The sequence below is a fragment of the Giraffa tippelskirchi genome, chromosome 12 (genome assembly GCF_054371585.1).
Source record: "Giraffa tippelskirchi isolate mGirTip1 chromosome 12, T2T-mGirTip1v1.2.pri, whole genome shotgun sequence".
NCBI lineage: Eukaryota > Metazoa > Chordata > Mammalia > Artiodactyla > Giraffidae > Giraffa > Giraffa tippelskirchi.
This window is the reverse complement of record NC_137286.1, coordinates 103327380-103351353: the sequence shown is the minus strand read 5'-3', so window position 1 is coordinate 103351353 and position 23974 is coordinate 103327380. Positions and strand designations below refer to the sequence as shown.

The 23974-nt window shown below is 47.7% G+C and overlaps 1 protein-coding gene across 1 annotated transcript in view; it reads left to right on the top strand.

Moving 5' to 3' along the window:
* The window catches only part of GTF3A (general transcription factor IIIA), a 48059-nt gene that overhangs the window by 20440 nt on the left and 3645 nt on the right, over positions 1 to 23974 (top strand). Inside the window, exons 2-5 of the mRNA XM_081547294.1 lie at positions 17939 to 18367; positions 20929 to 21029; positions 22761 to 22857; positions 23245 to 23333. Coding sequence (XP_081403420.1) covers positions 17939 to 18367; positions 20929 to 21029; positions 22761 to 22857; positions 23245 to 23333 — 716 coding nt within the window. The remainder of the gene's footprint in view (positions 1 to 17938; positions 18368 to 20928; positions 21030 to 22760; positions 22858 to 23244; positions 23334 to 23974) is intronic.

Sequence of the window (23974 nt, the reverse complement as noted above, 5' to 3'; positions counted from 1 at the left end):
TTAAACACTTTAAAAGCCAACGCCTTGTTTCTCAAGACGTAACCCGGGGCCGGTTTTTATGGTCGCATAGGGTTTTGGTCACTGGCTGGCACTCGCATCCTCATTTGCACGTTGCTGCTAGCATTTCCTCTTTATGGCAGGGCCTGTGCTTCCCGCAGGGGCTGCAAGTGCAGACCAGCTCGTTCAGCCTGTGTAGACGGGCTCTGTGGCCACAGCTCCGTGGGTCCTGGTCATGGGGTGAGCACTGGGCCTGCGACAGTGACGAGGGGTGAGGGCTAATACTGAAGGGGGTGGGCCAGGCCTAGAGGCGGCCAAACTACAAGCTGAGAGAAGTCAGAATGGGAAACAGTCACCATGTCTGAAAGAATAAAGAGCCTCTCTGAAATCACAGGTACCTTCACTGCCGCAGACACAAAGGTGTGCTGGGTCAGCTGGTACAGGCGCCTGAGAACCTCCCAGTACCTTCCAAGTCAGTTATTAAACACAGCCATTCTTGTTTTAATATTTATTTATTTGGCTGTCTTGGGTCTTAGTTGTGGCCTGTGGGTTCTTCTCATTGCAACGTGCAGGACTTTTGGCCGTGGCAGGCTCTCTAGTCGCAGTGTGCGGGCTTGGTTGCTCTGCGGTGGGATCCCATTTCCCAGGTCAGGGATTGAACTCCTGTCCCCTGCATTGCAAGGCAGATTTTTAACCGCTGGACCACCAGGGACGTCCCCTAAAGAGTCATTCTGAACAATAAATTCTGTAAGAAAAGAAGGTGGTATATTCAAAGTTGATCACTTACTATTTGTCTTTTACTGCATTTTACTATTTATCTGTATTCTTGAGGTTATTGGATTATTGTGGAAACCCTATAAGGGGGCATTACTGGGCATCTCTTATCAACCCCACATTCAGTGATGTCACGTCAGTAGGTGGAAACCAGCCTTGGTGAGAGTGTGTGCACTGTGGAAACTGGCAAAACGCTTGATTCATTGTTAAATCAATCAGGACTTGATTATATATCAGGGCTCGATTTATTGTTTTGCTGATTGTCTAGACTTCAGAAAGTGATGGAGGAAATGTTAATACTGCAGATTAAACTGAGAAAGTATACTATTTGTGTAACCGTTAAATTGTGAATATCTGGAAAATTCAAAACATATCCTGGTGTATATGAAAATATTATCTGACGTGGTAAAAAATACACACACATCACTGATAAATGACTGAAGTTTTGATATAGTTTTTGTTGTTTTACTTTTACACTTGAGCAAAAATAGCAACTAACAGTTATGTTGGAACAACGTTTGTTCATCAGTGGCACCTCTAGGTTGGTTGTGGATACAAGTGTGCAACAAAAATTAACTGGCAGCATTCTGTGAGAATCAATTAGATAAATGGAATTTACAATCAATAGTATTACATATTTTTGGGGGAGGGAAGGAATAGTTAGGGACTTTGGGAGAGTCATGTACACACTGTTATATTTAAAATGGATAACCAACAAAGACCTATTGTATAACACATGGAACTCTGCTCAATGTTATTTGCCAGGCTGGATGGGAGCAGGGTTTCGGGGACAATGGATACATGTATATGTATGGCTGAGTCCATTTTCTGTTCACCTGAAACTACCACAACCTTGTTAATTGGCTGTATACCCCAATAGTGAGGGACAGGAAGGCCTGGAGTGCTGCAGTCCCTGAAGTCTCAGAGTCAGACATGACTTAGTGATTGAACAACACCTCAATACAAAATAATAAGCTTAAAGTTTAAAAAAATTACATATTTTTAAAAAATTTGTAAATTGTATCACATATCTATACTTCTATTATATACACACCTATAATGTATAACAAACCTATATATTATTATACAATGTATAATAATTATGCAATAATAATGTATAATAAACCTATATATTAAGTACATTATACACACACACACATTTTTACCTCTGAGAACTGGTTGCTTAATACCTACTGCCTACGACTGTACACACTGGTACACTGTAACACCAGACTTGCAGAACTCCAACTGCAGGCCACCGTGACAAGTTGAAACCCTTCTGGTCTACCTCCCTCCATCAGTTTCCATATGACACAGAGAAAGAGCCCCTCAGATACATTCAGCAGAATTATGCTCACTTTCGACTTTGCAGTAGGGGTGTGGGTGGTGGTTTGCTTTGGAGCGTTGCCGTGTTACGACCAGAAAAGTTTAAACAGATGCTAACATACCCCTACACACTGCAGAGCTAACCAGACAACTCGCCCCGATCTAAGTGGGCGGCAGCAAAGCTAAACCCACAGTAGGTTATAATTTAAAAGCCAGAAAAGCGGCAATCGTGATACATGACCAGCTCAAGACAGACAGGTGACAGTTTTCCTCCCCCCAAAGTGCAGGAATCCCAGCTATGCTGCAGGGACCCAGAGCCAAGCCTCATGATAGCTGGACCTCTGGGCAGGGGGTGGTTGAGAGGGGCACTGGGTGTATCCAATCTTGCGCTAAGTTTAGTCTGTGAATAATACACTGTCTAACTCCTAATGGCTCACTGTCAGGTCACAAATAATTAGGCATGAGTCATCTGTAAAGGTGAAAGTGTCTGGAATGGCCTGTCATTCATAATGCAAGAGGAGGGAAATTTGCCTCCTTTCCCAGGTGGACTGTGATCACAGAAGCCCCCACCTCACAGGTCCTGGGGCTCTGTGGACCCTGACCATCTCACACGTAAATGCTCTGTCCCCCATGTTAGACTCAGACATGGAGTCCTTGTTTCATTAGGGTCTGTGCTGCTGGTTCCTGAACAGTGAGGGTGGCGTCTTCATGGAAGATCAAATCCTTCCGGTCTTCACGGCATCTCCGGGTCCAAGTCAATCATAGAACATCTCAGGCAGCACCTGGCTGCCTTGCCCCAGGTGGAAGGCCTTCTCTGATCGCCTGTCACTGCAAAGGCCCAGCTCCACCCCAGGTGAGGGGGCGCTTGGGCAGATAGGCCTCTATCCTCCAAACAAGGGCTAAGTGAAGTAAAAGTCGCTCAGTTGTGTCCAACTCTTTGCGACCGCAAGGACTACATAGTCCATGGAATTTTCCAGGCCAGAATACTGGAGTAGGTAGCGGTGCCCTTCTCCAGGGGATCTTCCCAACCCAGGTATCGAACCCAGGTCTCCCCGCATTGCGGGCAGATTCTTTACCAGCTGAGCCACCAGGGAAGCCCAAATGAGGGCTAAGCAGCCAGTTATCTCTGATAGGCAAATCCTGTGTCTGCTTCGTGGGTGCTTTAGAGACCTTATCTTTCTGTTTGTTTGTTTCTCCTGATCGAAACCGCTTTGGCCCATGGACAAACCAGCACCAGAACTGACCCAGCAGCCTCGACTGAGAGTTGACTTGGGGGTTAAAGGTTACAGTTTTTGAGAAAGGCAGTCAAACATTAATGATGGGTAAAGTTCTTTCCCTCTTGCCCCATGAGCTGACTGGGTGATCCTGTTTGTTCTACAACGTGGACAGTATTTGCTGAGGGTAATTGAAATCTGCCGCACAAACAACCTCCCTCGCCTCCTGCCGCCTCTGGGCCGCCGTGTCAGGTGAGCACTGCCAGGCATTATCAGGCAGCCGGAAACAGCCTGGTCCTGTCCCCGACCTGCTCTGCATCAGCCTCCGCACTGGACAGATGCTGCGTGTACTGTGAGACCCGCTGGACCAGAGACTGGAGTGTCTCAGATGCCAGGAGCCTCATGGGCTTCTAGAGCTTGTTGTTGTTGTAGTTGTTTAGTCGCTAAGTCCTGCCCAACTCTTCACGACCCCATGGACTGCAGCATGCCAGGCTTCCCTGTCCTTCACTATCTCCTGGAGTTTGCTCAGACTCATGTCCCTTGTGTTGGTGATGCCATCGAACCATCTCACCCTCTGTCATCCCCTTCTCCTCCTGCCTTCAATCTTTCCCAGCATCGGGGTCTTTTTCAGTGAGTCAACTCTTCACATCAGGTAGCCAAAGTATTGGAGCTTCAGCTTCAGCATCAGTCCTTCCAATGAATATTCAGGGTTGATTTCCTTTAGGATTGACTGGTTTGATCTCCTTTCAGTCCAAGGGACTCTCAGGAGACTTCTCCAGAACCACAGCCTAGAGCTTATACCTCACTTGCAAACCTGCATCCCATAGTGCCCAAGAAATCAGGGCATTTTCGTCACCAGCGACACTGAGGTTATTCCTGTCTCCAGCCCCCAGTCTCCTGGGTGACCCTGGGCCATGCTCCAAATTTGACATCTACACTTTAAATGATGCATTTCTTTGTTCACGGATGTGTTTTCATGCTTGGAGCAGTGCCTGGCACATAGTGAGTATCTGTTAAACCCCAAAATGAATCCTAATACCTCTTCTTCAGGACCTCCCTGGTGTCTCAGATGGGAAAGAATCTGCCTGCTAATGCAGGAGACCTAGGTTCGATCCCTGGGTCAGGAAGATCCCCCGGAGGAGGGCATGGCAACCTACTCCAGTATTCTTGTCTAGAGAATCCCATGGACAGAGAAGCCTATCAGGCTACAGTCTATGGGGTCGCAAAGCGTCGGACACGACTGAGCAACTGACACTTTTCACCTCTTCCTCACTGGCTGCCCACTGCCTTCATGCCACTTCCCATCGCTCCTGGGGGGACATGGCTGTTACCTGGCCCATAAGAAATAGTGAGATGACTGAACCAGGCCAGCAGAGCTGGGAGCTGACCCCTGTGGGCCTTGGCAGGAAGTCGCCGGGCTCAGAGACCCTCATGGGCCCAGGGCTGAGGCCCCGCAGGGTGCCTCTTCATCTGCCGGTCAAAGATCAAGCTGGCCCGTGTGGAGGTGCATCAGCTGGAGGAGAAGGAAGCACAGTCCAGCATGCCCTGTGGACACCAGGAAAACAGCTTGTTGTAAAGATCAAACTGAATTCTTAGCTGTCTTCAAGAGCGTGGCCAAAGCCATCCATGACAGACCATCCCCTGATCTGAGCTGATGTCCCTCGGTGCCTTGGAACATATACCCCATCCCAGGCTCTCACAGTCCCAAGGTCTGTGGTCCTGAGGCTTGGCTTTCCTAACACAGCCCAGAAGGCCTCCTGGGGGAGAAGGAGCCACATCCATGAAGACATCTGGAGGAACCTCATCTCTAGGCAGTGAGAGAAACCCGCATCAGCCATCACATTCTTAGAAATGTCTCTTGTGATGGGTATTCAGCAGGGAGCTTGGGCTCACTTACCTGAGGCTGAAGTCTGCATGCAGAAAAGCACACAGCATCAACAGTCACAGCTGACACACGCCAGCAAAGCTGTGTACAAGAGCCCTGCGAATGCAGGTCACACGGGGGCTTGGAGGAGCAGACAGCCTGCGCCCAGGTGGCAGCCACACTCTGAAAGTTGCCCCCAGTGCTTCGGGGGTTCTCTCTGCAGGCCTGGAGAATGCGGCACGCTCGTGTTTACACAGATAAAAGCTGGCCACTAGATGATCAATGCTCCCAGGAGCCACAGCACAAGTCCTTGACACCTACAGATGGACATTCTGCATCTCGCATCATCTCTGGTGAATCAGACACAGTATGACTGCACGGCTTTGACAGCCTTGGAGAGTAATCCAATGTATTACTATTTTTTCACCATGGTGCTGGTGCTCAGTCGCTAAGTCATGTTCGACTCTTTGTGACCCCATGGATCGCAGCCCAACAGGCTCCTCTGTCCGTGGGATTTTCCAGGCAAAAACACTAAGGTGGGTTTCCATTTCCTTCTCCAGGGGATCTTCCCAACCCAGGGATTGAATCCATGTCTCCTGCATCTCCTGCATTGGCAGGAGGGTTCTTCGCCACTGAGCCACCTGGCAAGCCCATTTTTCATGACATAAAAATCCAAACCATATAGTTGGGGCAAATAACAAATCTTTGGGAATGGATCCTTATTATCCGATGTAGTTATTTACTTTGATCCAATCACAAACTGATGAGTGGATCAAAAACTGAATTTTGATTTAATCATGTGCCTATAAAGGTAACCCAGGACCCAGACTGAGTAATTGTCCGTCAAAGTCTCTTCTGACAATGGCAAGCATTACAGCATGCTAACAACATTTTTATCAGGTAGTTAAGTTAATTACCTGTGGTAAACGTGTTAGCGAGACAAGTGCGGTTTGTTGTCAACATTTGCCGACCACTTACTGCCCGGCCATGTGGGAGGAATCAAGTGTACAAGAGTTTGCAGATGCATTGACACCTGCCGGTGAAGTATAAAATCTGATGCAAGCTTTAGGCTGAAACCTCTGTGTTGTTTTTCCACCACAAGATGGCTCTGTATGGTCTCTTCTCAGAAGAAATATGGGCTTGTGTGGCAAATCTGTGTTTGTGAAGCGGCAACAAGCCCTGGGCAATGGTAGTGTCCAAACTGGATGGTCAATTTTTAAAGGAACCTTCGTCCTGCTCTCCGTAGTGGCTGGACAAATTTACATCCCCATCAACAGTGTACGAGGGTTCCCCTTTCTCTGCATCCTTGCCAACATTTGTTATTTGTAGACTTTTTGGTGATGGCCACTCTAAATGGTGATAGCTCATTGTGGTTTTAATTTGCATTTCTCTAATAATTAGTGATCCAACAATTCCACTCCTGAGTATATACCCAGAAAAATCCCAAAACACTGTTTTGAAAAGATACATGCACCCCCATCGTTCCTAGCAGTGTTATTTACAGTAGCCAGGATGTGGAAGCAACCAAGTATCCATCAACAGATGAATGGATAAAGAAGATGTAGTATATATAAACAACGCATTATTGCTGTTCAGTCACTGAGTCGTGATGACCTTGTGAACTGCAGCACACCAGACTTCCCTGTCCTTCACTATCTCCCAGAGTTTGCTCAAACCCACATCCATTGAGTCAGTGTTGCCATCTAACCATCTCATCCTCTGTTGCCTCCTTCTCCTCCTGCCTTCAGTCCTTCCCAGCATCTTTCCCAATGCATTACTGCTCTGCCACAAAAAAAATGAAATACTTCCATTTGCAGCAATGTGGCTGGACCTAGAGGATATTATGCTTAGTGAAATGAGAGAAAGACAAATACTGTATGATATCACTTATATGTGGAATCTAAAAAGTAAGCAAACTAGTGAATATAAAAAAAAGGAAACAGACTCACAGATAAAGAAAAACTGGTGGTTACCAGTAGGGAGAGGGAGGTAGGACGGGGTAAGGTAGGGGTAGGTGATTAAGCTACTACGTATAAAATAAACTCTAAGAATACATATCGTACAGCACAAGGAATATAGCCAAGATTTTATAATAACTGTAAATGGAGTATAATCTTTAAAAATTGTCAATCACTGAAACTTGTGTTATGTTGTAAATCAACTATAACTCAATAATAAAGAAACAAACTCAGGCAAATGTTTCATAAGAGTGTTAAGGGCAAAAGCCAGAGCATAGGATACAATGAAAGACAGATAAAAATTAATAATTAAAAAGCATGTATGTTAAAAAAATCCAAGAGCAACTTAAAAAATTTAAACATGATAGCAGAAAATATAAAAACATAAAAATAGTATAATATTTTATTTATTTTTAAAACCCCTGGTATTAGATATCCTTTCTTCATACCCATTGTGGATAGTTCTAACAGCCTACAGAATCAGTCCGTATCTTCCCTCTTTTAAAAAAAAATATTTTTGGCTGCACAGGGTCTTCATTGCTGCAACAGGCTTTCTCTAGTTGTAGACAGTGGGGGCTACTTTCTAGCTGTGGTGTGTGGGTTTCTCATTGAAGTGGCTTCTCTTTTGCAAAGCACGGGCTCTAGGGCACCTGGGCTCAGTAGTTGTGGCACATGAGGTTAGTGAATCCATGGTATGCGGGATCTTCCAGGACCAGGGATCAAACTTGTGTCCCCTGCATTGGCAGGCGGGTGCTTAACCAATGGACCACCAGGGAAGTCCAGTATACAATATTTTAAAAACTCAGTAGAAAGCTTCAAAGATAAAGCTGGGGCAGTCTTCCAGGAAATAGATCAACAAGAAAAATAAGAATGAATAGGTGAAAATATTAGATGATTAGGGGCATCACCGAAGATGTAAGCCAAAGAAACCTCCAAAGATGCTGGACATGGCTTTCCAGACTATGAGAGCCCACTCTGTGCCCACCCCAGTGGTGAAAACAGGCTCTGTGCATCCTTGTGAAATGTCAGAACACCGTGAGATGGAGAGGATCCTCAGAGTTTCCAGTTTCATAGCAGGTCCTGGAGCCACCAGTCCAGGTGAGGAGAGGTCAGACGTGCTCCAGCAGGAATTTCTCCAAGAAGGTAAAGCTCATAGAATACCTGATGAGTTGGAGCATATTGAGGGAACACGACTGGCGGGAGTTAGGTTGAATTAGAGGTAAGTACAAAAAGCACAAAAGACCAGGTAAAAACAGCAACAAAACCCAGACAGTTTTTAAACTCTGGGTAAAGTTAAAAGTTTTGCAGGAAGGAAAGAGACGTCACAGTTTACTGCCTGGATCAGCTGTGGCTAGCACTGATATTAGTAAACACACTGAAGGTGGTCTAACGAAAGCTGTGTCATAATCCCAGCCGTCTATGTGGTGACTAAGAGCACAGACCCTAAGGCCAGACCGCCCAGGCTCAAACCTGCGCCAGGTCATAATAATCCGATTATGAGCTGTGTCGGTGGGCTGGCCTGTCACTCTGACTCAATGTCCTTATCGTAAACTGGGGATCATAACCGAACCTATTTCATAGGGCTTGGGGGAAGAGTGAATGAATCAATACATATGAAAGGCTTAGAACAATGCCTAGCCTGTGGCAAATTCTATACAAGAGTAAACCTAGGACTTCCCTGGTGGTCCAGTGGTTATGAATCAGCCTGCCAATGTAGGGGACACAGGTTCCATCCCTGCCCAGGAAGATCCCATGTGCTGCGGGGAAACCAAGCCTGCAAGCCACAACTACTGAGCCCATTGTGCCGCAGTTACTGGAGCCCACACACCCTGGGGTCTTCATTGCTGGGCCAGGTGGCTGGGGTGAAGAATCTGCCTGCCATTGGAGCAGACGCAGGGTTGATCCCTGGGTCAGGAAGATCCGCTGAAGGAGGAAATGGCACCCCACTCTAGTATTTCTTGCCTGGAAAATTCCATGGACAGAGGATCCTGGCAGGCTACAGTCCGCGGGGTTGGGAAAGAGTTGTATATGACTGAGCAACTGTGCATGCACTTTCACATGCTCTAGAGCCCGTGTTCCACAATAAGAGAAGCCATTGCAAAGAGAAGTCTGCACAGCTCAGAGTACCCTCCTCTGCCCCGCTGCAACTAAAGAAACCCCATGTAGAGCAATGAAGACCCAGAGCAGCCAAAAAGAAATAAATAAAATACTGTTGTGTAACACATTCAGGTTATTTTTTTTTTTAAGATGAACTTGAGATACAGAAATATAATTAAAAAAATATATATACAGCATAGTTAGTGCTGTTACTTTATAACCATTTAGGAGAATGGAGAAAGTGTGTGTGTTAATCTTCATATTCCATAAGAGAAAATCAATAGAAAAATGCCTAAAACTTAAAAATCAAGAAGTAGCACTATGAAAATGTTATTTAGAAATGTAAGGAAACATAATGCACCCTCCTCAAAAAAAAAAAGAAAAGGGCTGAGATGAGTGTAAACTTGTTGCTTCTGGAGAACAAGAGGTTGGAGAGAGTCTGGGTGGAGGTGGCAGAGGCCTGTTGTTTTTTGGAATAAATCTTATAAAATGATTTGAATCTTGGTTTGCCGGAGCAGACCCTGGGACAGGATTAGTGGGCATGAAAGAAGTGCTGGAGGGGAACCAGCCGGACAGGGGAAGTGGGGGAAGGAGGCCAGGCCCAGGCTCCCGCCCTGCAGGCAGAGTTGCCGGCTGCCTCTCCCGTCCCCCGGGCTAAGGCCACCACCCACCGGCCCACAGGTGGGGGCCCTGCAGCCCCGGGGAGGGCCCTCGGGAGAGTGCTGGATGCTGGCGCCCAGAAGGCTGGTGATAGGCCTCAGAAATGTAAAATTATCTGGGAGGTGGCCTTTAAATTGCTACAGGTCCTAAAAATCTAGTTCAAAACTCCTCAATTCGCATCTCAGAGCCAGATGCTCCCAGCCGTGTACAGCAATAAACCCAACTCACCCCGTTCCCCCGGGGGTCTCCTGGAGGCTTCACAGCCGCCTTCCCGGGAAGATTTGCCAGTTTCTTTTCAAGTACCCAAGTAGCTCAGTGTGTACTTTAAAGCAGGAAGCAAAGGACCATTTCAGGGCCAAGTTCTTCCTGAACCCCTGGAATCATGGGGGCACAGACAGTCCCCCCTTCCATGGGAGGCTTGAAGCTGGGTGGCTGCCACTCAGGAAATGCATGCTTATTACTTATTATCCCCTTCCCTCATGCAATTAAATAAAAATGACTGTTTAATACATTTTACAAATATACAAATTTTAATCCAATTATAATATTCAAACAGCACTCTTTTGCAAATACAACCAGCAACAAATGATTCATTATTGCTTGAAGTAATTTTGCAGGACAAACCAGTCATTTTCATTTTCTCCCAGATTCACATACTTTCCTGTAGTGCTCAGTAGTTTTATAGACCTTATATGCGATGCCATGAATAACATGAAGTCTTTCTTCATAAACACACAGTCTTTCTTCACCAACCTTGCTGTCAATAAGTGGACAATTTCACTGTTTCTAACATTTGGAACCACTAGCGCAGCACTGGTCCAGGTGTCCGTGAGGTGTCACCTCGGAGACTCTGGGGTGCACCCCCTGAGAACCACATGACTAGTCTAGCATCTCATCTAGAGATCCCCAATAAATACCTGCAAGTCCCAACCTTGACCCATTCTGTACAGATCCTCCTCCCTTTGTCGTTCATCACCGAGAGCGTCATACATGTCACATCTCTGTGGGGGGCGAGGACGTCAGTTACTTGTTTGTGGCTGAGATCCGCTGTCACACACCATCCCAGGGAGCACACAATTCCTTCTAGAGGACAGTACTGCCCCTCTGCGGCCTCCTGCCCTGTGGGATTCTGGAGGAGCCCCTTGAGCTGGAGACAAGCCCCACTGGGAAGAGCCACGAACCTCAGGACTTAAAATCATACCACCAAAGGCAACCAAAGATCTAAAATTCCAAGCAGGGTGCTGGCTCCATTAGTCTCAGTTGCCCCAAGTGTTACTTTAGAAAAAGCGTGTTCTATTTACTGTCTGGAGCAGGAATTCCTTTTTCTTTTCAAAAAATTTTTATTTTTTTTAAATACCAAAACATTTTGTATTGGGGTATAGCCTATTAACTGGTGGCTTGGACGGTAAAGAATCCACCTGTAATGTGGGAGACCTGGGTTCGATCCCTGGGTTGGGAAGATCCCCTGGAGGAGGAAATGCGAAACCACTCCAGTATTCCTTTCTGGAGAACCCCCATGGACAGAGGAGCCTGATGGGCTGCAGTCCATGGAGTCACAGAGTTGAGCATGACTGAGTGACTAAGCACACATACCCACACACATAGCTGATTAACAATGTTGTGGTAGTTTCGGGTGAACAGCAAATGGACTCAGCCATACATACACATGTATCCATTCTCCCCCCAGCCCCCCTCCCATCCAGGTTGGCATGTAACACTGAGCAGAGTTCCATGTGCTATAGGTTTTGTCGATTATCCATTTTAAATTAGCAGTGTGTACGTGACCTTCCCAGAGTCCCTAACTATCCCTTCTCCCTGGCAACCATAAGTTCATTTTCTAAGCCTGTGAGTCTCTTTCTGTTTCGTAAATAAGTTCATTTGTATCATTTCTTTTTAGATTCCACATATAAGGGATGTCATATGATATTTCTCCTCTGTCTGACTTACTTCACCCAGTATGATACTCTCTAGGTCCATCTATGTTGCCACAAATGGTATTATTTCATTCTTTTCTATGGCTGAGTAATATTCCATTGTCTATATGTACCATTTTATTTATCCATTCCTTTGTCGATGGGCATTTAGGTTTGAAGCAGGAATTCTTAACCTGAGTCCACATCCCATGAAACTGTATGCAGTCCTTGTTTGTGGAGATGCATGTGGGTTTTTTATGAGGGGAGGACCCTGGGGATGACCTCCCCCCAACACCAGTTGTAATGATGGGCTCTAAGGCTGACAAAGAGAGAGCTTGTGGTGTGCAGAGGAGTATAAATTTTTGCTACATTTGGTAGAGGAAATACTCACATAAACCAGTTTTTTTGACCCTATTTCCACTGGCTAGAGGAATGAGAAAAGGCCCAGAAAAGAGAAAACTGGAACAGAACCATTTCAATGCTCTCCAGCTGCAAATAGATGACAGCATTTCCTCTTTTAATAAAAGGGAAGCAACCTACCCAGGAGAGGCAGCAGCTGTTTCAACATGTGCTCAAATTCCTATTTCTAGAAGATTAATACTTGAGATCAGCTATTTTCTCTTCTCCACAGGTAAGTGACTATTAATAGAGGTCCTTTTAAGATTCTTGGGCAAGTTTGTACTCATATTATCACAGACATTAAAGCAGTGGTTCTCCAGGATACATTCTGCAAGTTCTGAACATGGCCCCAGATGTCCCAGGGCTTCCCTCGTGGCTTAGATGGTAAAGAGTCTGTCTGCAGTGCAGGAGACCTGGGTTTGATCCTGGCTTGGGAAGATCCCCTGGAGAAAGGAATGGCTACTACTCCTGTATTCTTGCCTGGAGAATCCCATGGACAGTGGAGCCTGGCAGGTCCATGTGGTCGCAAAGAGTCGTATATGACTGAGCGACTAATACTTCTACTTTCCAGATGTTCCCAAAGATCCAGGAGACCCCTGCCCTTCCCGTCTCTCTCCACACAACCCTCTGTCGTGAGAGAGATGGTTCCTATTTCTTCGTGGCGGTGTTGGGAAAACTTTGGACTCAGTCAAGAAGAAAGAGTGATACAAACTGAGAAAAGAGCATGTCGGGGGAGTGCATGATGGCTGGGTGTGAGTAAGGAAGGAAGCCCAGTAGACTTGGACCAGAGTGGACAGATGCACAGTGAGGCTGAGTGTGGGGGTGCAGCAAGGAGTCAGGTCTTTATCCTAAAGGCTCTGGGATGCCACTGAAATCTCTGGCATTGGGGAAGGATCCCTTAGCAGTAGTGTGGAGAAAGGATTACAGAGCAGGAGCCAGCTGCAGGATGCATCTGGAGATCAGGTGAGACAATAGCGGAAGGAGATGCAGACAGTGGGGGTGAAGAAAGATGGATGGCTTCCACCCCTAAGGAAAACCAAGGAGCCATCCAAAAATGGGGCAAGGGCTCCTGCTCACCTCTGCCAGGAGGTGGGGCGGGGTCTCTGTGGGCTCGGTGAGAAAAGCTGATGGAGGAAATTATCAAACACGAACATCTTGCTTGGGCTGCAGATAGAAACTGTGAGCACTCAAGCACCTGACCCTGTGAGTAATCAGAGAGCAATCAGGCCCCACTCACTAGATGGAATCTTGTTGCTTCCAGCTTAGATGGATCTGAAGTGGGTGAAGGGTGACTAAGCGTTGGCCATACCCTGGCCCGGCAATTACAGCCGCAGGAGAACACCGCAATCAGGCTGAAGCAAGAGGAGGGCTAATTGGAGCAGCCAGGCTCACTGCATGGTGAGCAGGCAACCAAGTGGGGTGATCTTGGATCTCCCGCTGATTACTGATGGTTCCAGGGGAAGTCGTGGGGGGAGGGGATGGTCCAAGAACAGATGCTTCCAGAGGGTGAGGACTCTGCTGACAGAGGACAGCTGGGAGCAAGGGCAAAAGAGCAGATGATGCCTGGGGACCTCTCTCGACTGCTTAGATGATCAGTGACCCCGGAGGCTCCCTGACAGACAAGGGAAATAGTAGTATTGGGGAATGTGGCCGATGGGCAGAATCTCTCTTGCTTAATTCTACCTTGGTTGTCCTTGGGCTGACCTTGGTTCAACCCTTCACTTACTTTTCGTTTGAGCCAGCGTTTGAGAACCTAGTGTCATAACAGCTTACATAAAAAGCAGAGACATTACTTTGCCAACAAAGGTTCGTATTGTCAAAGCTATGACTTTCCCAGTAGTCAGGTTTGGATGTGAGAGTTGGATCATAAAGAAGGTTGAGCACCGAAGAATTGATGCTTTTGAACTGTGGTGCTGGAGAAGACTCTTGAGAGACCCTTGGTTTGCAAGGAGATCAAACCAGTCAGTCCTAAAGGAAATCAATCCAACATTCATTGGAAGGACTGATGCTGAAGCTCTAATACTTTGGCCGCCTGATGCAAAGAGCCAACTCATTGGAAAAGGCCCTGATGCTGGGAAAGACTGAAGACAGGAGAAGGGGACGACAGAGGATGAGATGGTTGGATGGCATCACTGACTCGATGGACATGAGTTTGAGCAAGCTCCAGGAGTTGGAGATGGACAGGGAAGCCTGGCGTGCTGCAGTCCATGGGGTTGCAAAGAGTCGGACATGACTGAGTAACTGAACAACAACAGCACTTCATGGTTGGCAAAGGGGCTTTACATGTATTTTCTTGTTAATCTTCACTATCTCTGATGTAGGTATTACTGTCCTAAATGGGCTGATGAAGAAACCAAGGTTCAGAGAGGTCAGTTAATTGACCAAGTTCCCATGTGATGCCCACAACAACTGTGTGAGGAAGGCAGGGCAGGGTCTCCTCTATTTCATAGAGAAGGAAGAGCAAGTTGGGAAGAGTTGCCCAAAGTCATACACAAGTAGTTAGTGGCAACTGGGGTTAAATCCAAAGGTCTTCCTACCCCACACCTATAAAAGAAGGAACAGAGAATTCCCTGGTGATCTAGTGGTTAGGACTCTTCGTTCTCATTGCCAAGGGCCCAGGTCCAATCTTTGGTCAAGGAACTAAGATCCCGCAAGCCACATGGCGCAGTCAAAAAAAATCAATAAAAAAAGGTTCAGAGCTTTAAGTTAAACTTGGGCTTCAGGGATGATGCCCTGGTGCTTTGCTTGGTCTGTGAGGACAGTGGCCCTGGCTGACTGTCTTGGCTGTGCTGGACCAACACGGGGGAAGTAAACATTAGAAGATAAGAATAAGGGACTATATGAATAATGGGATTAAGGGACTGTATACTGCAGGGAAGTCCATATTTGAGCTGTTTTGTCGTTATCACCATAACTACGTGCATTCTTTCACGCTGTGTATCTGACTTTTGGACAGGAAGACAGTTGTGTGATGGTTGGATGCTGGGTCAAAGTCCCCCTCTTGTCAGAATCCTCTTTGTTCAGCTGCTGTCTCCTTAGGGTGAATTCAGGACTATTGGAGTTACTTTGTGTGATGAAAGACTGACTATGTGCTAGTCAATGCTGGGTAACAAACCACCCCAAAATATAGTGGCATAAACCAACACATACCTATAATCTTACCATTTCTGCAGGTCAGGAGTCTGTGTGTGGCTTACCGAGGTTCTCTGCTTCACAGTCTCTCCCAGGCTGCAAAGAAGGAGGCAGCCAGGTTAGGGTCTCATCCCAGGGTCTGGCTGGGGCAGAATCTGCTTCTAAGCCTACACGGTTGTCAGCAGGATTCAGTTCCTCCATGGCTGCTGGACCGACAGCCTCAGTTCCTTATTGGCTGGAAGGCCATCCTCAGTTCTTTGCCCTGTGGGCGTCTCCGGCATGGTAGCTGTTTTGTCAGAGTGCACAAGCCCAGAAGGGAATGAAGGTCTGTGAGGAAGATGAAATCCCAATGTTTTGTAAACCTAACCACATCCCATTACCTTTGCCTTATTCTATTAGTTGGAAACAATTCACAGGGTCCAGTCTACCCCAAGGAGGGGGTGATTACACACGGATGGGATACCAGGAAGCAGTGATCACGAGGCGCCATCACAGAAGCCTGTCAACCACAGGGCACATGTAAGGATAGAAGGCATATGCCAGCACAAGGTGGGGGAAAATATTTTTTAATTTTTTTCTATAAAGATTTATTTATTTATTTATTTGGCTGTGGTGGGTCTTCATTGCTGGATGTGGGCTTTCTCTAGTTGAGGCAAGTGGACGCTGCTCTTTGTTGTGATGCGTGGGCTTCTCACTGAGGTGGTTTCTCTTGTTGCAGAATACACAGGCTCTAGGCTTGCAGGCTTCAGTAGTTGCAGCACATGGACTCAGTGGTTGTGGTGCATAGGCTTAGCTGCTCCATGGCATGTGGGCTCTTCCCAGATCAGGGATCAAACAAGTGTCCTTTGCATGGCAACACAGATTCTTAACCACTGGACCAGGGAAGCTTGATTTTTTAAATTACTTTCTAAGTTGAGCTCTGAGCCAAACACTTCACATGAACTGACTGTCTCATATAAATCTCACAACAATGCTCTGGCATAGATTTCGCTATCCTCATTGCACAGATAACACAAGGTTCAGAGGAATTAAATAACTATCGTGAGGTCAAATAGCAAATGCTAGAGCCAGCAAGCAGAGTTAGGTCTGCCAAACTACCAAGCCCATTCTTTTAACTACCACCTTCACTGAGTTGCCTTTTTACCTGTGCACTTGAACGTCTCCTACCTGCCTCCTTCTTGCTGGTCCCATGGTCACCGCCTCGAGCCTGGACCTCCTATTCTGCTGACAGTAGTAGCCTCTCAGTCTTCCAGACTCCAGGACTTTCTCTGCTAATCCTACTATAGACACCCTTTTCCTTCAGTACCAGTGTTAGAAGGTATAAGGCTGCTGGATAATGGGGAGAACTGAGGTCTGGAAAAGTCTGGGGAGGATTGATCCCTGGACACCTCTTTTCTGGTGGGATCACAGCCAACTGGGAAAAGCCAGTGTTCTCTCACTATAATACCTCCTGTCAGGGGACTGAGCATGAAAACTCGGGTATAGAGAAGCAGGTGGGAAGAACAGATGGTTAAGCGGATGGGAGGCATCGGGAAGGCAGAAGCAGAGTGTGGGGCTTGGCATGTGTCGGGAGAACGAAAGGAGGGAGAATGTGGAAGAGGTTTACCATACACCTCACCACTTCCAGGGCGCAGTGGAACACAGAGGAGACAGCCAGAAACACCACCCGGGGATACCATGTATGATGTTCACAGTCATAGGAAGGATGTGTGTGGACTTGTCCCTGGAGAGGGGCTGGGTCAGCAAAGGAGAAAAGCAGCATGTGAATGCATGTCCCAGACACCCTCTCCCAGTCCTCCAGACACCTGCCAAGACAGGCTATTATCCTCATGGAAGCCCTGGCTGGCCTTCAAAACTGCACTTCTTTGCAGGGCTCATCACCTTCAGACAGGGCTTGCTGAATGATTCAGAGTGATAAAGTTTGTGAAAAATACACACCTGGCAGAACATCAGACCATCCTGTCATTGTTATCCTCCAAGGATGTTCTTTAAACATGCAGTCCCCCAGTAACCAAGATACCCATACCATTCAAGCCTCTGAACAGAGCTTCTCAAATTCCAATTTGTATCAAATCACCTATAGATCTCTCCGATTCCAGAAGGTCCGAGGTTCCGACATCTAATGATGCTGCTACTCCCAAGACCACACTCTTGTGTGGCCAAGCCTTAGAGCAGTGGTCCCAAACTTGTCTGCACGTTAGAATCACTTGGGAAATTTCCAGACTATGGATTCCCGTTTCCCACCGCCAAAAACTGTGATTTAATTGATCCGGGATATGCTCTGGGCTAGGAAGTTTTAAAAGACCTCCACGTGATTTTAACCAAGTTTAGGAAGGAGGCACTGCCCCGGAGATTGCGGAGGAAAAGTTATACAGAGCTTGCAGGAAATTAATCCATAAAGAAGGCAAACCCAAAATGTAATAGTAAGTACTGGATAGTTTGGATCATGCAAGGTTAGTAATCTACAAAGGGTGGTGGCAGACGGAAAACACATATAAGCAGTGCTTAGGGGTCCATGCAGGGCCCATGACTCGCGGGGACCTTTTGCTGGAGTAGGACAAAGTCCTGGGCCTTTCATTCCTTGCGTCCGCTCCTCCCGGGGAGGGGCAGAGGCGCAGGCAGCCGGGGGGCTCTCCGGAGCATGCGCAACTGTGGGTCCGCGCGGGGCCTCTCGGAGCATGCGCAAGCGCCGCGCCGGCGCTCCAACCCCGCCCCTCCGGGGGGTCACGCTCCCGGAAGTGCCGTGGGCCCCCGCGTCACGTCCCGGGGAGCGGTCGGTGGTCCGCGGTTCCGCGGCACGTGGCTTACCACGTGGCCGAGCGCTTGGCCCCGGGCAACCTGGAGCCGCCGGCCTCGGTGGCCGAGGCGGTGTCGTCCCTGACTATCGCCGACGCATTCGTTGCAGCCAGCGAGGGCGCCGCCCCGCCGCCCCGGGCGCCCGCTCGGAGATTCATCTGCTCTTTCCCCAGCTGTAGCGCCGCTTACAACAAGGCCTGGAAGCTGGATGCGCACCTGTGCCGGCACACGGGGGAGGTAACGGGCCGCGGCCGCCGGGGGCGTGGCGTGCGGGCCTCCGACCTGGGGCCGCTGAGGCCGCTCCCCACGCTTTAGGTTAGGGGAGGACCGAGGAGGCAGACAGGTTGTTCTAGGACCGAGAGATACCCTTGTCGTGGGTCCAGGGCTCACTAAGCAACGCTTTAACCTTCTTTGATCTTGAGTGATGGGCAGCCACCGCCTCCCCAGAACCTGTAAATACTTGCAAGGTTGGAATACCCCCTCCCACCCTCACACCTCTGGTGGCTCAGACGATCAAGAATCCGCCTGCAATGCAGGAGACCCAGGTTCAATTCAGAGATCGGGAAGATCCCCTGGACGAGGGCATGGCAACCCACTCCAGTGTTCTTGCCTGGAGAATCCCTTGGACAGAGGAGCCTGGTGGGCTGCAGTCCATGGGGTCGCAAAGAGTCAGACACGACTGAGTCGACTGACACTTAACTTTTTTCACTTTTCACCTCCCCACCCTAGTCGGCCTTAAAAGGCCCCGCCTCCTGGGACCGGAATGGCGGGAGAACTGCTGAGTCCTAAAGGAGATCAGTCCTGGGTGTTCATTGGAAGGACTGATGTTGAAGCTGAAACTCCAATACTTTGGCCACCTCATGCGAAGAGCTGACTCATTTGAAAAGACCCTGATGCTGGGAAAGATTGAGGGCAGGAGGAGAAGGGGACGACAGAGGATGAGATGGTTGGATGGCATCATCAACTCGACGGACATGGGTTTGGGTGGACTCTAGGAGTTGGTGATGGACAGGGAGGCCTGGTGTGCTGCGGTTCATGGGGTTGCAAAGAGTTGGACACGACTGAGCAGCTGAACTGAACTGAAAGGTCTGCAAGCTGCCTGTGTTCATTCATTTGTAGTTCTGCACCATTCTAGCCTGGAGAGCTGCAGACCTGACAGGCCTGGTTTCTGGTGTCACAGACCTTATGCTTTAATCCTGACGGACCGAGGAATAAGTAGGAATGCAACACAGTGAAGAGAGGGCTTCTGGAGGGCAGTGGGGAAAGCCCTCTCTCTTGACCTGAGTGAGAAGGAAAGGTTTCCACCCTGCAGACATTTGAGGGAAAATCAGGGCAGGCAGAACTGCCAAAGGAGCGTGTGGTCCTGGAGGCAGACTCCGGGCAGTGTGGTTGGGTGGGGGCACCATCCAAGGGGAGCCTGAGGGGCAGGCCAGGAGGGTCGTCTGCAGACCAGGGTACAGATGGCTTTAGAGCCTGGGTTTTGTTTTGAGGGCTGCAGGAAGCCTTTGGGAGGTCACAGATGAGGAAAGGACATCTCATGGAGGCCTAGGAATCAGCCCGGTTTCCTGGGTTTTTGGCGGAGTCCAGCTTCTCACAGCCTCAGCTGAGGGCCCTTAACCAGGGCCCAGCCACTCCTGCCTCTGCTCCTAGCACCTCCCTAACTTATAGGCCACTCCTCTGTGTGTCCTCACACTCAGGTCCTCTTACCCCTTGCAGCATTTGAAGGCTGACCATCTCTCCCCGGGACCTTCTCTAGCTCACTGACCCTGGCCCCTGGCCCCTCTGCTGCCCCGCTCTCTCCTGACTTCTTACCCTGTGACTGGCTTCACTTATGGCATCCTTTATGCTCTGCCTCCCTGTCTTTCTGGCCAGTTCTGCCACCCCCGCCCCAATTCTAGGCTCTGTTACCAGGAGGCCAGATTAGAGCTTACCTTTCCTTTTAGATTCCTGGGCTGTGTTTAGGATATTGGCCCTCCCAGCTTCCTTCACGCCAGCTGGAAGACTTGGAGCCACGTCATCCCACATCCCACACGTCAGTTTGACAAGCGTTTTTCGAGCCTCCTCTGTGCTGGGCTGTGCAGAGTCCTGTGTACCTGTCTGGCAGCGCAGCTCTTGTCTTCCTGTCCACCTACTTTTCTACCAGTACTGTCATCTGAGGCCTTGGTGCCCCCTTCCTGGATGGTCGTGGGGCACGTTTTCTATAGTTCAATACACAAAACTGGTTATGTGCGGGACCCATCCTCCCAGCTCCTGGGTCCTGAGTGGTGGTTACATGCTGGGCCGTGAGCTTTTCTGGGTGTGACACAGTCCTCCGTAGCTGTGCCAAGCATTCCTTGAGCAGATGGTGGGCTTGTCCAGGACGACACAGAGCCTGCCCTGGACTCTGAGCAGATGAGAGGATGGTGGGGAGAGGAGGCAGGACCAGTGGACATGGACTGTGCTGATAGCAGCCAGGAAGCCTTTGAGGGGGCCGCTGCTGAAACTCAGTGTAGGTCAGGAGCAGCTTCACAATGCTGTAGTGTTACTGTGGAGGCTGCTCGCCTTTCTCATACGTTGCTATTCCTAGGTCAGAATCTGCTGCAACAACCTTGTGAGAAGCCATGGTAATTTGGTCATGTAACCCCAGGCGGGAGAACCTTCCCTGGCCTCCTGTAGCAGGTGCTCAGCACTTATTGGGTGGAAACCACCTCTGCAGACAGAGTCCACGGCTTTGCCCATCACACAGGTTAAGCCTTTAAGTAACACCAGAGTTACTGAGCGGGACAGGACTGACATGCTTTTTCTTTCCTTCCTGCTAGAGACCATTTGTTTGTGACCATGAAGGGTGTGGCAAGGCCTTCATCAGGGACTACCATCTCAGCCGCCACTCCCTGATTCACACCGGAGAAAAGCCCTTTGTGTAAGTGGGGAACTGTTTTTGGGCCTTTGAAGTGGGTTGTGTTTGGCACAGAAAATTGATCAAGGACTCATGAGATCAAGAATGTGGGGCTTTTGCATCTCCTCAGAGGAGACTCGGTTTGGAATATGTGGAGGAGAGTCGGGGTTTTGTGGGTCATCGTGTGTGACAACTTCGGGGGTGGGTTCATCCTAAGGTCTCTTGAGTTTGATCCTCTCAAATGCTTCCCTGGCAGATTGAGGGCTCTGCATCCGCAGGGCCTTTACAAACCAATCAGGTGCTGGGATAACAGACATAAGCATGAGAAAGTAGAACTGTAACAGTTTATCTTTTGTTTCTTTCAAAGAAGCCCCTGCTCCTCCACCATGCCAGGATTAATTTCATTCTACTCAGTTACTCCTTATCTCTGAAAGGGTGGTTATACTGTTTTTCTTTTAAATCAGCTACTTTAAAGCAGTGGATCTAAAATTTGGGGTGCCTCAGAATCACCCATGGACGGAGGAGCCTGGTAGGCTGCAGCCCACGGGGTCTCGAAGAGTCGGACACGACTGAGCGACTTCACTTTCACTTTTCACTTTCATGCATGGGAGAAGGAAATGGCAACCCACTCCACTATTCTTGCCTGGAGAATCCCAGGGACGGAGGAGCCTGGTAGGCTGCCGTCTATGGGATCGCACAGAGTCGGACATGACTGAAGTGACTTAGCAGCAGCAGCAGCAGAATCACCTGGAAGGCTTGTTAAAAAGATGGAAGAAGCCTGCCTGTTCGTCAGGAAGGACCAGTTAAAGTATATCTATATGGTGGAATACGATACAGCTATAAAAAGGAATGCAGGCATTCCCTGTGAAACTTGTAAGAAAATCTCCAGGGCTTATTAATTGAAAAACCAAGGTTCAGAAGAGGGTGTTTATCGGACTACCTTTTTGTGTGTTAAAAAGAACCCGGAGGGTAAACAGGAAGACCTCTATTTGTATTTGCTTCTGTTTATATAAAGAAATCCTAAAAGTTATAGAACAAAATTTGAAATCTTCTTGCCTGTTTTGGGAGCAGTGGGAGGCCTGGGTGGGTGGGAGGCAGGGGTGAAAGGATTCATGCATTTGTGTCCCTTTTCATACTTTGTGGTTTTTACTTATTAGTTAAATGATGGCTAAGATTAGGGCTTGTAAAGGAAGCTGTGCTTCATCCATCAGATTTATGAAAAGTCATCACAATAAGAGCACATATTTTCAAAAGGATTCACAGAGAATTAAGATAATTCAGGGTCACGATATAGAAACACTTGTTAAGGGGACCTGTCCCAGCTTGGTGAGATGCTGGAGGGCAGAATAGTTACAGTTCTGCTCCAAGTATCTGTTTTTTGCCTCTAATGATAGGCTGAAACCAGTTGTTTTTGAGGTCTTTTTGGAAGTGCAGTTTGTAGAGACATTTCAAGCAAAATTAAAGTGATCAAATTCTAAATTGAGAACAGTTTCAACCTCTCCTCTGCCCACTGTACAATGTCTGCTGCACTGTGCTTATTTCATTAATTTCAGAAGCCTTACATGAAAATGCATTTCATTACATAAAATCAAACTGAGATGCCTACAAGGTATGGCTAACACTTCAGAATTTGTTAAAGACTATTTTATACTATATTTCAGAGTAGATAGCTTTATAAAGTGGGAGGAGGTAAACATCTTAAAATTTCTCTTCCCTCAGTTTGTTAATATTTTGGTTTATACAATTTCATAACAGTTGTACAGCTAGTGGCTGTGATCAGAAATTCAACACAAAGTCAAACTTGAAGAAACATTTTGAACGCAAACATGAAAACCAGCAAAAACAATATGCAGTAAGTATGAATGATTTTATATGCTCAAATTCTCTAAATTTTATGTTTACTGCCTATGTATCTAAAATGTTCATCAACTAAATTTTGTCTGTCAAATATCTGAATTTAGTTTGACACTAGCTATAATAATAATATCATAATATTGGTATTGGTATCATTTTGAAAGCAGACATTTTTTGCTAATCGTATTATTGGTAGACTTTACCAAGTGAAACATTTTTTTGCTCTTTCAAACGTGCTACTCTTTGAAGCTTCTTGAATTTTATAGGAACTAAATGGGTGAAAGAAGCAAGAATATAATTTCTGCAGTATTTTTATCTTGAAAGGATTCTGTTATGAACTGTTCTTTGATTTTTTTTCCAAGACTAACAAACCTTTACTAAACAGTGCAGTTTCGAAGGTTGTAAGAAAACCTTTAGGAAACATCAGCAGCTGAAAACCCACCAGTGCCAGCACACCAACGAGCCACTGTTCAAGTAGGTACTTCGCATGGGTGAAAACCTCTTCAGGCTCAGGCGGAGATAAGATTAAAATCCACAGGTGGCATGCACATGCTCAGAAAGTTTCTTAATCATTTTCCTGTTGAGTTGTATGGTCTGTGCCCACTTACATATTGGGGCATTTCAGAATATGCTTTCGTTTCTTCAAAAGAAAGAGTAATGTGTTTTAGAATCATTTGTGAGATTAGTACAGTTGTGGTTAAGCTTAACTATCTATATAGAGCCTGTTGAATAATACGAAATGTCCTCATGAGGATGCTGAGTATTCCTTTCCTGTAGAACAAAGGTAACTGAGCTTAGCCTGCATCAGAAGGGGTTTCAGGAGGAAGAGGGGACTGGACACGTTGGCAGAGACTTGCAGAGGGCGCCCGCTGACGCCTGCCCTGCAGAGCCCCGGCTGACGGCCATGTGTGAGCTGAGCTGAGCTGCCTGCACCTGTGTCTCAGCTCACCCTCCCTGGGCCTGGGACTTGTGGCAGCGATAGTGCCTGTCCCTGCTTGCAGCCCTGCTGCCTCTTCTTGTGCTGCTGGTGGCCAGAGCGCAGAAGTGGCACGTGCTTTTTATGGCTCCCCAGAGGCAATACATCTGCTGCCCTGTTTTCTTTTCACACCATCCCG